Genomic DNA, 12829 nt, shown 5'->3' on the forward strand with positions numbered 1-12829 from the left:
TATGAATATTTGTGAAGCATTATTTTATTATTACAAAGCAAAATTATAGAAATTTGAGGCTCTTTGCCTCAATCTTTAAACGCTCTTGCTCTTCAAAAATCTGCATGCCTTTCCTATCTAAAGGAGTAGCCACTCAAAAAGAAGAGTTAAGCAAAAATTTTAAATCTCTGTTCTTTCGCTTTAGTGCTTCCATCTTCATATTGGACTCCATAAGAAGCCGCTGAAGGATAAAAATATTCTCGTGGAGTTTGTCAACCCCACCAGTCCTAGATTGTAGTCGTTGAGAACATGCGACAAGGGTTGATAAGTATCGGATACCGAGACTCACAAGCTCGTAGATAATTTCATTATCTGACTTATTAGTCAGATCATTATTGGATTGCATTATAGCACCTACGGAAGAAGCAGAAACAACTGGTGAACGAGGTGCAGAATATCTCATATATTGGTAATGAGAAGATTACTGAGTCATTGCAAAGTGAGAAAGCAGAAAGAGATTACAGAGTAAGAATGCAGACTAAATTTAGAAAAGTGAAAAAGATGAGATGCGAAAGAGGATTAGCTGAATAATTCTTTTATAGAGAAAATTATGACAAAGTATCACTCTATTGCTTCATAACATCTTTCGTGAAGCATCTCTCTACAAGAGACAAAAGATGTAGCATCATAACTGCGGCGCCTGACAGATACAGAAGAGCGATGTAGTATCATAGCTGCGACGCTTGACAGCTACAGAAGACCTGTAAAAATCTTATGGATCAGAGTTGTCTGGTCTAAAACAGAGGACCACCGCTCTTGTTGAGAGAGAGAGAGAGAGAAGTTAACTGCTTAATTTTGATGAATTCTTTACTAAGTGTGTTATTTAGAAGAACACTTAAAGTATATCATTTATGTTTTTCTAAGGCAATCGAGAGTTTACCACTGAAACCGAAGATGTTAGACATGGGTACAGCTGAAAAAATCCCGGGAGGTCGAATCCGCACCGTTTTCCATCAGAAAACCCTCCAAACAGAGCAAAAAAGAGAAAACCAAAGAAGACAACGGCCAAAATCTCTTCGTACAGAGCTTTATCAACAAAAACGAAAACCCACATGCAAATTCTATGAGATAAGTAGAGAAAATAAGTGAGAGGAAAGAGAAGGTGAGGAGCGAAATGATAGGAGTCGGGGTGGGTCAATGGAAAACAGTTTTATTTCGTGAGAGGAATGTGGGAGGTTTGTGTACGTGATAATACACACAAGGGAAACCCATATGCAATGTATTTGTGCTGAGAGTGGATTTCCTCCCACCAAATGAAAACCAGGTGTCCTTAAACCAGTTTTCGATTTTGCTTTTTGGTGAATTACGACTTGTTTGGATGCTCGACTAAGTATGTCTTCGACCCGTTAGATCTCTAGATTAACTACTCTACTCGCAACACCATCAACATGATATAACATCATATTTAATACATTACACTACCCGTTCATTATTAATCAATCATTGAATTACAGTATTGGTATTTAGTCTTAACAAAAAAAATATAAAAACATTAATTATGATTGATTAAAGATTGCAAAAAATAAAAAAATAAAAAATAAAAATTGTGCTTAAACTTCTAAGTTAAAGAAAGAAAATGAGAGAGAAGTCGACAGAAAATTAACTGAACGGTTTCTATTAATTTTTTACAATCTTCAATTCAACACGTCAATCAATTTTGGATTCTTTCCCGACACGTGAATAATAACTGATACTTTTTATAAGATGGGTTCGAATAATTGAGTGGACCCCATTCGATTAGAAAACGTGTTGGTTAGAGATTGAAATAAATTGATCATGATCAACTCAATTAATTATTAAGTATTATTCATGTAATACTGTAATTGAATGATTGATTGATAGTGATTTTGAATGGGTTAGTGAGTAAGAGTTGCTAGAGTGGTGGATTCAATTATATGGGTGAATTGATTAATTGCATTCATAAATAAAATGAACCAACACCTTTTTGTGTGGCAACTTAAAAACTTTAAAGGCTCGTTCCAGTTAAATAAGACGCGCGACTTTGTTTGATTTTTCATCTTACAAAAAGTAAGTCTTGAAAATGACTCTAAAGAAAGAGTTGGTGAGATGTAGAAAAAAGGTGCTTGTGCTCAATAATTTAACCATTCACTTCTCCACTAAGAATTAATCTCTTTCTCTAGATCTCTCTCTCGCTCTGTATCTGAGAGATGCCAATAACAAGTATACTTCCCCAAAATCTTTTGGCTATAGGATACATGATGAATAATATCAATTTAGAAGGATTTAATCATGTTGACTACATGCTAGAAAATAATTGTATTTTTAACTATTTCTGATCATGTGACATTTGTCATGTCATGCACGTATATATAATTTATTTAATTCAATCAATCAAAAACAACAACGACCAATTAAGGAAAAAGTAGACATGATTAAAAATAAAAAAATTTAAAAAAATTGCCTAATCACTATAATGAGTTGATGTCTTGGTTGTTGTTAACCTTGATTCCACTACTATTACTACATGACAAACAGTATTACTTCATTCATATCAGCTATAGCTAGCTGTCAAACAAATTTAAAATGTCTCGCATCAACGCTATGGTAGGCTGGCTCGTGCATGGTCTATTATTGGCGCGCATGCATTTTTTCTTGTGTTTGGTATTTTTTTAAAGTGCGATATGATTCTTAAAAGCAAAGCAAATCATATAAAATGTGAAAAATTTTCAAGTGATGGAAATTTGAAATTGTCTATATCCTAAAAGACTACCACTTACCATCTCAGAAAAGAATCAAGTAGTCTTGCTCATATTGAACATTTGAAAGTGATCGTATTTAAAACCTTATCCCTTGCCTTCCTTATTTTGTCTATTTTGATGATTGATATTTGTCTGAATCATTGTTGGCTTAATTTCAAAGTACTTTATCACGTTTCAAGATGTAGGCCCCCCAACTATTTTTGTATCCCTCCTCTGTCTCAACGTCTGCATCCACTCTTGATCCCTTCAAGATTTGATTTCAACATTTTTTTATATCAGTGATCATACAATGAGTCTCGTACACCACATATTTTATATTTTATTTTTTAAATGCTTTTTTAAATTTTTTTAGATTTATTTTTTAAAATTAATTTAATTTTTTTATTTATTATTCATATACTAAAAATTTAATAAAAAATTAAAAAAGTAAAAAAATAGATGATATGTAGTATATTGAATGATGGATTTATATTTAAAATTATATATATATGCGGGAGCACATGTAATTTTATTTTTTATTTTTTTAATTCTCTCATCTGATACTATAAGAAAAAAAATATTTTAATCTATATATGGTAACATCCGAAAATAATTAACATATATGTGATCTCCCATTTGCTAAAACATTTGTATTTTTCTTTGAAAGTCATCACCAACTCTTGCACTCATGTCTAAAATAAATACAAACAAAAAAAATCTAGACTTTTGCCTTTACTTTGTTGAATTCAATAAATCTAGATTTTTGCCTTTACTTTGTTGAATTCAATAACGACAAAAAGAGGCCATGTGATGTGATCGTGCGTCCAAAAGTCCAAACCCACTATTTCAAATGCGAAAAATGATACACTTCTGTCTATTTTCATTCAAATATCCCATCATGTATTGCAAAAAAAAAAAAAAAGGATGAAAGGTCCAAGATGAAAAAAGAAAGTCAAATGATTTGAAATCTCCAAGAATTATGATTCCTCATTTCCAAGACACTAAAGAAATGGACTTCATGAATTCTATCATTAATAGGATTTAAATTAAGCATGAATTTAACCCAAAATAAAAAAGCAAGATATGTGAAGTAATTCTGTGTCTCATTGCTTTTAAGAAACAGAGTAACATATGGGTTAAAAAAACATACGAATCATCTTGTTGAGCTAATATCCACTATCACCAAACTTCACACTCAATAATTCTAGCAAATGTAAGAAACTAAAAACCTTGAGGCATAATTAATAGACCCAAATTAGCAAACTTTGAGACGAAGAAAAATAACACAATTCCATAAGAAACCAAATTAGCAACAATGATTTTCCATAAGCAACCAAATTAGTGACACGAATGGATTTTTTTTTATCGTTTAGCGGCTAATCTTCCCACCATAGTAAAAACAAGAGCACATAATAACTCTCACCCAAACTATATTACTTCCCACCACGGATAAAAGGTTAAACCACAAGCTGTTCGGATACAATCACAACAAACTGTTAAACCCAATCCTCAAACTAAAAACCTACCATTCTCAAGGAAGACTTGGGAGAAACAAACATCCCCAGCTTGTTGCATGCGATCCTGATACAAGGCAGTGAGATTAATTTAAAATTAAACATTTTAGGAAATTTTTAACTCTACCAAACACTTCAATCAAGTAGAGTAATAAAAAAACTCATTAGCCTTTCCTAAGCAAACAAATGAAACACTGGTTATGATAAACAAATACATAAAAAACAAGGCACGAAGTTGAAATTACTGTGATCTGTGAGCCAATCGGAGTAATATTCTCCTTCCCCTGCAAACAAAAATCACAGAACATATCATTAAATCCATAAAGAAAATAATACATAAATTAAAAAAGTGCAGAGAGAGAGATAATTGGGGCATTTTGTAGGTATGATTTCTGCTTCTTGTCCTCTCAGTTCAAAATGAAGTTCATGATACGCATATGCATGAGTAAAAAATTCGTGATACACATATGCATGAGTAAAAAACAACCAAACACAAAGAGGATTGAATTCGAAATTGAAGTTCAACAAACAAAAATAAAAACTTTCAGAAAATGAAACTCAAACCCAATGTTTGGAGCCCTAGATTAAACATGGCATGACACGGGCTCCTCTGCTACCGAACCAGAGCTTCCATGCAAGGCCAACCACCACACAGCGAACACAAAGCAAACGGCTCAATCATATACATCATATGCATATACGCAACAGGAAAACAAATTACCAAACAGTGAATAAAAACCATACTGAATAAAAACTCAATAGAATAAAAGCCACATATGCTTATATGCGTATGATCCGATAGATCATTTTCTCATAGAAAATAACCCCAACAGAAGGAATCGAAATCATACGGATGTCCATCACACCAAAAAAAAAATCCAAAAACATTGAACAAAATCTTCCGATTTTGATGGTTCAGTAAAGTAATCATTCAAACATTCGTTGTTTGAAAAAAAAATTTGAAAAAAAACTTAGCTTTGGGAAGATCCATCGGTATTCTTCTTCACTGACCTCTATTTCTCATTCAAATGGAGGATGGTATTTCTCTGCCTTTGTCTCCATCTTCGTCTTCGTCGGGCTAAGACCGGAGGCATGCGGGGTTGAGGTTGGAAAGGAAGATGAATGATCAAACCACGGGTCAGAGATCCGACGCGAGAGACCGTGCTTCACTGACGGAGGCGGTGGTGTCTCTGTTTTGCTTTGCTAGAGGCGAGGGTGTGGCGGTGAAGAGGAATAAGTGAAGAGAGAGAGAGAGAGAGAGAGAGAGAGAGAGAGAGAGAGAGAGAGAGAGAGGTTTGTGAGAAATGGGTGTGAATGTCGGATAGGCAACAAGAACAAAGAAGAAGCGATAAGTTCATAGATGTTACGAAGACATTGGAACACGGAGGTGGAAATAAAAAGATCAAAACATTTGTCGGCAAAAGAAAAATATAAGCAAACCGATCGAAATTTTGAAATAAAAGTAAGGGTAAAGTTGGAAATGAAAATATTAGACGAAAACACTGTAGTTAAGTTATTGGCACTTATTAATATAAGATATATTTATTTATATATGTGGTTAAAATTAGAACATCGTTCAAGGAAGTGAACTTCTTTTATTAAATTTCTGCAACACACTGCGTGCATGATCCTCAATAATAGTTGTAGAGTTCAGAGCGTGAACTGGATCGAACAAAAAATGCTGAAAATTTATTTAGTCAATCATTGCATGCAGATGATCGATCAAAGCTAGCTAGCGTGCAGTTTGATCAAGCGAATTAGCCTCAAGGTCATCCCTACACGTGCATGCATGCCCAAGCTATGGCGACTGCATCTCAGGCTGGCCAACTGTATATTATCAGGAGGAGAAACCATTAACCCTAAATTAATTATAAATGGCTATAAAAATCTATACAATATTTCCGCCGCCCAATCAATTAGGAAAATCCCAAGAAAGTTTGATAGCAATTTTTTTCTCCAGATCCTTGCTTTCGGAACAATCAAACATCTCAATACTTTTATTATCTCAGTTTCTCGGGATCGTTATTAGAGCTTAAAATATACAATCACATTAATTTACTAGGTAGTCAGAACAATCACCCCCACAGCTTTATGCACAGAGCGTGGATATAGAATACCGTCAACTGAGCCCAGAAATTAAAAGAATTGCTGTTGGCATCGAACAGATTGTACGACACGCTCCATATCGGCATGTAGAAGAAGCATTTCCGCCATGGGAAACTATATTAATCTAAACTTTCATCCCGGTCTCATTCCTACCTTAGGCTTGCTTTTTACGATAGCTTTATCCATTCCCACCGGCGTAGTGACCGGCCGTCAAATTTTTTCACATCAGCCATGCCCCCCCGTTGACACTTCACGGTGGTTTATAAGTCTAATGACGGCACACAACATCGTAGAAACAACTTTTAGAGAAAAAAAGTTTGAGAGAGATCCATCCATCGAAGAAACTTGAAGCGAGCTAGAGCTAGTTAATTGGCGTACGTTCCTGTACCAATCTGTTGTTGCTGGATCGTAGTACGTAGTTTGGGGTCTCGGTAATGGCTTCATCATCTAGTGGCGGCGGTGTGCCTCCAGGGTTCCGATTCCACCCAACGGACGAAGAGCTGCTTCACTACTACTTGAAGAAGAAGGTATCGTTTCAGAAGTTTGATATGGAGGTCATTAGAGAGGTGGACTTGAATAAGATGGAGCCTTGGGACTTGCAAGGTGAAATTTATATATAATTAAGCTCGATCTAGTACCTGATATTTTGATGATCAATATCATGTACGTGAATCGTGATATATAGTACTAATTAATTAAATTGTGCGTGCTAGAATGATATTCCTGACGATTCTAATGCATTTACCAAAAAAAAGAGGAAAAAGATCAATAGATATTAGGGCAATATGCATATGCATGGCAGTCTGCATGTACTTGCTCTCCAAATTAATTAATTAGAGTACTCTTGAATGTTATTAATCTTAAGGTTCTTAACCAGCAGATAGGCTTAAATTATATAGAGGATCGATTTATATCAGAGGTATATATATCGCAATTTAAATTAATATTGGAATTAAATTATATATAATACTTTGTCAAAACATCTTTCTGAGCTAAAAGTTTCATGATTATGATCTGGAGTACTCGTTCTTGGCAAATTTCTTGATATATACACACACACACACACATACATGAATAATAACTTTCAGGAACATATATAAAGACTTAATTTGTTGGTGGATCTCTTCCTAATTTGGAGTTACAAATTATATATATGGGAAAGTTTATTTTCTTGCGGGGATGTGATCATGATCATCATGCGCTATTTAGATCCGAACTCTTAGATAAACAAAAGATCTATAGAATTAATAAGTCGGGAATGATCACGATATTCAAGGAAATTTAGTCTTCAAACTGGAATGATCAAGATCAATACATGACATTTAATATATATATATATATATATAAAATATTGCTTCTTCTGATTTTTCGAGGGCAGTACTAAAAGGTAAAATAACAGTACGAGTAGTTGCTCTTCCTTCAAGGGCTTTCTCATGGGGCGAACTTAGTTAAGTGTAATATATATAGGAATTAAGACTCAAAAAATAAACAGAAGCCAAAGGCTAATTAAATATGGTAGCCATAACGTATAATTAAACTAGAATATGGATGCATGTTTCATGCATGCATGCCATATATGATCATAAATAATATAGGATGGGAAATAATCATCGTTCTTAATTCAAACTACAGTACAACTGCTTTTTAACACCCATATAACAGTAGATCTCTATATATTTAATTTGGTGTTGCTGCTCTGGTTATGTGTAGAGAGATGTAAGATTGGGTCAACACCACAAAACGAGTGGTACTTCTTCAGTCACAAGGACAGGAAGTATCCAACAGGATCAAGGACGAATAGAGCGACAAATTCTGGCTTCTGGAAGGCAACGGGGAGGGACAAATGCATTAGAAACAGCCATAAGAAGATAGGTATGAGGAAAACGCTTGTTTTCTACAGAGGTAGAGCTCCCCACGGCCAGAAGACTGACTGGATCATGCATGAATATCGACTTGAAGACAGTGATGATCCTCAAGGAAACGCCAGTGTACGTATCTCTCTCCCTCTCCCTGGTTGTTCATCCATCGGAACTCATAATATGGGAGTAATTTGTAAGAAAAGCATTTTCGCTTGGGTTAAAGGTGAAAAATAAAATAAAAGAGAACAACTCAAACAACTCTTTGTTTTAAGTTTTAAATGATAAGCTTATAATTCAGATTTTATATTGCATGCGTTTGTATAGGAAGATGGTTGGGTGGTTTGCAGGGTGTTCAAGAAGAAGAATCTATTCAAGGTTAATGGGAATGAAGGAGGCTCTGGCATGAACTCGGGTCAACAGCTCAACAACACGTTGAACACCAATCAGCCACGCACCTTCCTGCACAGAGACAACAACCAATACCTCCCACGTCAACAACACAACAGCGGTAACCAACCAAGCTTTGAGCCTGAACTAGCACTCCATCAATACTCCCACATGCCATCCTCTCACTACTCGCTTTACCAATCCCAACCCCTTCTTCCTACCCACAAGCCCCTGGGTTATGACTACTCGAGCCTCCCTTCGGAGACACCCATCATGGTCAAGCAGCTCATGACAAACCCTAGAGATTGTGAGAGTGGCAGTGACAGCCTCCGGTACCAAGCTTGTGAGCAGGGCTTAGAGGTCGGCACGTGTCAGCCGCCTCCACAATTGGTAACAGGAAGAGATCATCATGAGGGCATGAATGAATGGTCTATGCTCGACCGGCTTGTCACTTCTCATATTGGAAATCATGATCAAGAATCGTCCAAAGAGGTGAGGTTCGAGGAGGATCCAAACACATCTTCTGCACCCCAAATTAATCAGCTTTCATTGCGCGGAGAGATGGACTTTTGGGGCTATCAGAAATAGCAGAAAACAGCTGGAAATATTGGACTTAACCATACAATTATATGGCTCTAATTAGCCATGTGAAAACTTGAAAAACAGTATGCTTAAGTCGATGGTAATTATATGTTTGTTTGATTTCGTAATTACTTGACTCATTTATTATTTAAAATTATTTAATAAACATTTAAATACTGAACTTGATGCAACGAGTGTACGTAAGAGATCTCTAATCCCCCTCCCCCCACTTCAATTTTGTTTTTATTTATTTATTTTTGTTTTTGAAGAGTCCGACTCATGTGCGTATACTACCTTGGGTGCCCGGGGTTTGCACAAGGATTGGCTTTCTGGTCTCTAAAACAATTTACGCCTGTGTGAAAACAGGCCAAATTCAATTTAGTTTGTTTTCATGTTTTGTTTTACTCTTAAAAGGTTACGCATATCTTTTGATGTTTTAATAGGCATCTATATAGTTTTGGCTTTGTTATTTTTTAAGTAATATTTAATCATAGGATCGGAGGTTTTTGTATGCTGGTAATTATATTAGTGTCCAAATACATTATTCATGAAGTTGCAAGAATGGTCTAATAGTCACGAGAGATGTTCCTCGAATCACCTGAATTAATGTTCCAACTTTGGGTTTGAGGGAAACAAAGTTACCCAAAGCCACTGTACGTACGTGTACGTAGCAGCTTGCATGCATGTTTTCAGTCGAGAGTTGTCTTTCAACAGAATGGAAACTCATAAACTCATTTGATGGGAATGTTGATCTGCTATATCGAGATGAGGAGAATATATATGGGCACAAGAGGATTCTACATATTTTATCTGAGGCACGGGCACCCACATTTTTGTCTCCTTAATTAATTCTCCTATTTTCATCTTTAATTTCCATCGTTGTAATTCTTCTTCGTTTATATCAGGACTGAACCTTGGCTAGCTAGAATTGTTGACGCTAATTTTTCAGCTGACATCAATGCATAACCAAACAGCTAGCTATGACCTAATTAACCGTAATTTTGAGGAGGATGGCATGAAGTTATTGACCCTATTGTGATTAATTTGTAGAGGACTTGTGATTGACGAATTGGCCATAATCGATATTTTGGAAAGAAGAATGTGGTATGGAGAAAATAGTCTTCATGTCACAACCATAGGTGAACAACGCTAGGTCTCTATAAATTAGTTGAAACACAACCGGACATTCAACTTTCAATTTCAAGGATCAAGGTTAAATGCCTTGAGAATATCTCGGTGACATGTACAACTAATGCACATCTAAGCTGAGTGCAGAGCAAGAGGAAAATTTAAAATCACAGGGTTGGAGCTCTTTCCGCAGATCCAGCAATAACAGTGAGCAAGTTGTTTCCAAAAGGATCACTGAGATGCTTTGCAAGGTTTTCAACAGGGCCTTCTCCAGTGACATAAGCTTGAATAAAGAAACCCAGCATGGAAAACATTGCAAGTCTACCGTTCTTAATCTCCTTCACCTTCAGAATTGCAGCCTGGTCCGGATCCTTTGCAAGCCCCAATGGATCAAAAGGACCGCCTGGGTGAAGCTTGTCCTCCAAATCCTACCAGCCAAAAAAAAGTGTATAACCACTTCACATTAACAGTTTTCTCTTATCATGAATCATGGTTAAGGTAATCTACCAGAATCTTGGTGAAACTTTTTACATGAAATGGCATAACTGTTGATGGCACCAATGCTAATATTTGATAAAAATCACAGAAAAGAATCCTCACATACCAAGCCATTGGTAATTCTGTAATATTCTGCACCGCCAACGAGAACAACCTCAGCAGCGACAGCTAAAATAAGATTGATGGGGATGTTCTTCCCAAAGTAATTCAATGTGTTCCCATCAAGGAGTAGTGCTCCTGTCTGCATTATGCGCACAGAGTAATTCAATGTGGGGGAATCTCTTGCTAAATGGATGTCTCTGTTTACAAGTAACGTATAGAAGGGCAATTAAAAGAAAACCTTGAACCAGACAGCCTCAGGGCCGCAGTTAGCACCAAATTTGTTGAAGGCCTCTGGGATAATGAATCCAGCAGCTCCAAGCATGGCCCAACGGGCGTGAATCAACTCGTATGCCTGATATCTGCAATCAAAGCGTCCCCATTAGTACCATACGACATTTATATTGTTGATGGATTTGTTTACTTTGATTAAAGGAAAGGAAAAGTATCTGAAGCGACAGGAAGGTTTAACATACTTGCTGAAGTTCTCTGGGTTCTTGCTAAGCCCAAAAGGATCATAACCATAACTGCATCGAAATGAAAAAGCAAGATTACTCACCCAAACGAAATTGCAATCTACGACTTGAAAGGCCAAACTTAGCACCATCCAATATAGTTCTGAAAGAGACAAGTTTTAGAGGAAGAAACGTCATACTCTCCAGGAACTTCTCCGGTCAAATACTCTGGGATCTCGGACCGATCCAAGAGGCCTTCCGGCAAGAAAATCCTTCTGTCAGGACCTGACCAAACCGCCAAGCAGAATGTTGATAAAGACAACAAAAACCAACTCGATCTCCATGCAATGCGAGCCAGCAGCACAGAGCACTGCGTGCATGAGTTAATAGTATGGAAATGAGATCAGGTTTCAGTTGGTTGACTTACCATACCACTTGGCGAGCTCCTCGTCGGCAGGAGAAACAGAAGCAGGCTTTGACTTGGGAGGCGGTGCCGCCTTCTTCTTGGAGAAGAGAGCAACAGTCTTGAAGGTGGCGGGGCTGGAGGCCGTTGGAGCTGATGTCCTGGCTGCACCGCTGAAGTTGAGAGGGTTACCGAGCATTTCCGACACGCCAAGAGAGGCAGCCGCAGTGGATGCCGCCAGAGAAGCCATTTTCTGGGTGGCCGGAAATGAAACCTTTTGGGGCTATCTAGAAGTAGGATTGGCGTGGTAGTGGAGAATGCAAATGATCGAGAAATGAGATACTTTAAGCTTGAGTTGGTGGACGTGGGCATGCCACGTAGGATTAGTGTTCATGGGTTTTGATTGGTTGATTGGCATGGTGAAAATGCGCAATCCATTGCAACGATATGATAGGGTGGGTTGGATAATGTGGCAGATGATTGTGATGACGTGGTATGCTCCTGATCCTGAACTTGTAGATTGCATCCATTTGGATAACATGTCCCATCCAATATTCCATGGAAATTTGCCCGCTTATCGTACATGACGGGGTGACTTTTTGTTTTTCTTGGGGGGTGTGGGGTTCATGGGGTTGAGGTTGTAACCCCCTTAAATTTTTCACACTGATTTTTCCTTTCTTTGCTGGGCAAGTTGGAGCTAGCATGTGCATTTGCACCCACCTCCCATGTATCCTTTTCACGGTTCACCACGGTGCCTCTGATGCATCTTCCCCTTCAAACTTGCTTCCCCTAGAATCGGCACCAACAATCCACATCGCATATGTGATATGTTTTAAGTTCTATGCACTGCAGCTCATCTGATACCGAACAAAATGAGTGCCATCACCCAGAGAGAAATACGTTTCAACCGAATTGTATTTTGCATCTTATATATCATACTCATTTGGGTTTCAAAGATGTAGAAACAGCTTTGAGGATCTTTCACCCTTAAGGAACCGCGTTTCCATTCAAAGTGAGGGCGGGGCAAGAGTTTCTCTGTAATATGTATAGCAGAGTCCGC

At 37.2% G+C, this 12829-nt stretch overlaps 2 protein-coding genes across 2 annotated transcripts; one reads left to right on the top strand and one right to left on the bottom strand.

Moving 5' to 3' along the window:
• Positions 1–6786: 6786 nt before the first annotated feature.
• On the top strand, positions 6787–10001 carry LOC122307513 (protein BEARSKIN2-like). The gene is made up of 3 exons (XM_043120429.1): positions 6787–6961; positions 8069–8346; positions 8542–10001. Exons 1-3 carry the CDS (start codon positions 6793–6795, stop codon positions 9190–9192), a joined length of 1098 nt encoding a protein of 365 aa, XP_042976363.1. The 5' UTR covers positions 6787–6792; the 3' UTR covers positions 9193–10001.
• A 325-nt stretch (positions 10002–10326) lies between these two features.
• On the bottom strand, positions 10327–12100 carry LOC122307514 (chlorophyll a-b binding protein CP26, chloroplastic). The gene is made up of 6 exons (XM_043120430.1): positions 11794–12100; positions 11567–11651; positions 11388–11438; positions 11153–11273; positions 10919–11053; positions 10327–10742 (listed from the first exon to the last, which is right to left on the bottom strand). Exons 1-6 carry the CDS (start codon positions 12017–12019, stop codon positions 10482–10484), a joined length of 879 nt encoding a protein of 292 aa, XP_042976364.1. The 5' UTR covers positions 12020–12100; the 3' UTR covers positions 10327–10481.
• Between the last annotated feature and the right edge of the window lie 729 nt (positions 12101–12829).

The sequence above is a fragment of the Carya illinoinensis genome, chromosome 4, assembly GCF_018687715.1.
Source record: "Carya illinoinensis cultivar Pawnee chromosome 4, C.illinoinensisPawnee_v1, whole genome shotgun sequence".
In the NCBI taxonomy this organism is placed as follows: Eukaryota; Viridiplantae; Streptophyta; class Magnoliopsida; order Fagales; family Juglandaceae; genus Carya; species Carya illinoinensis.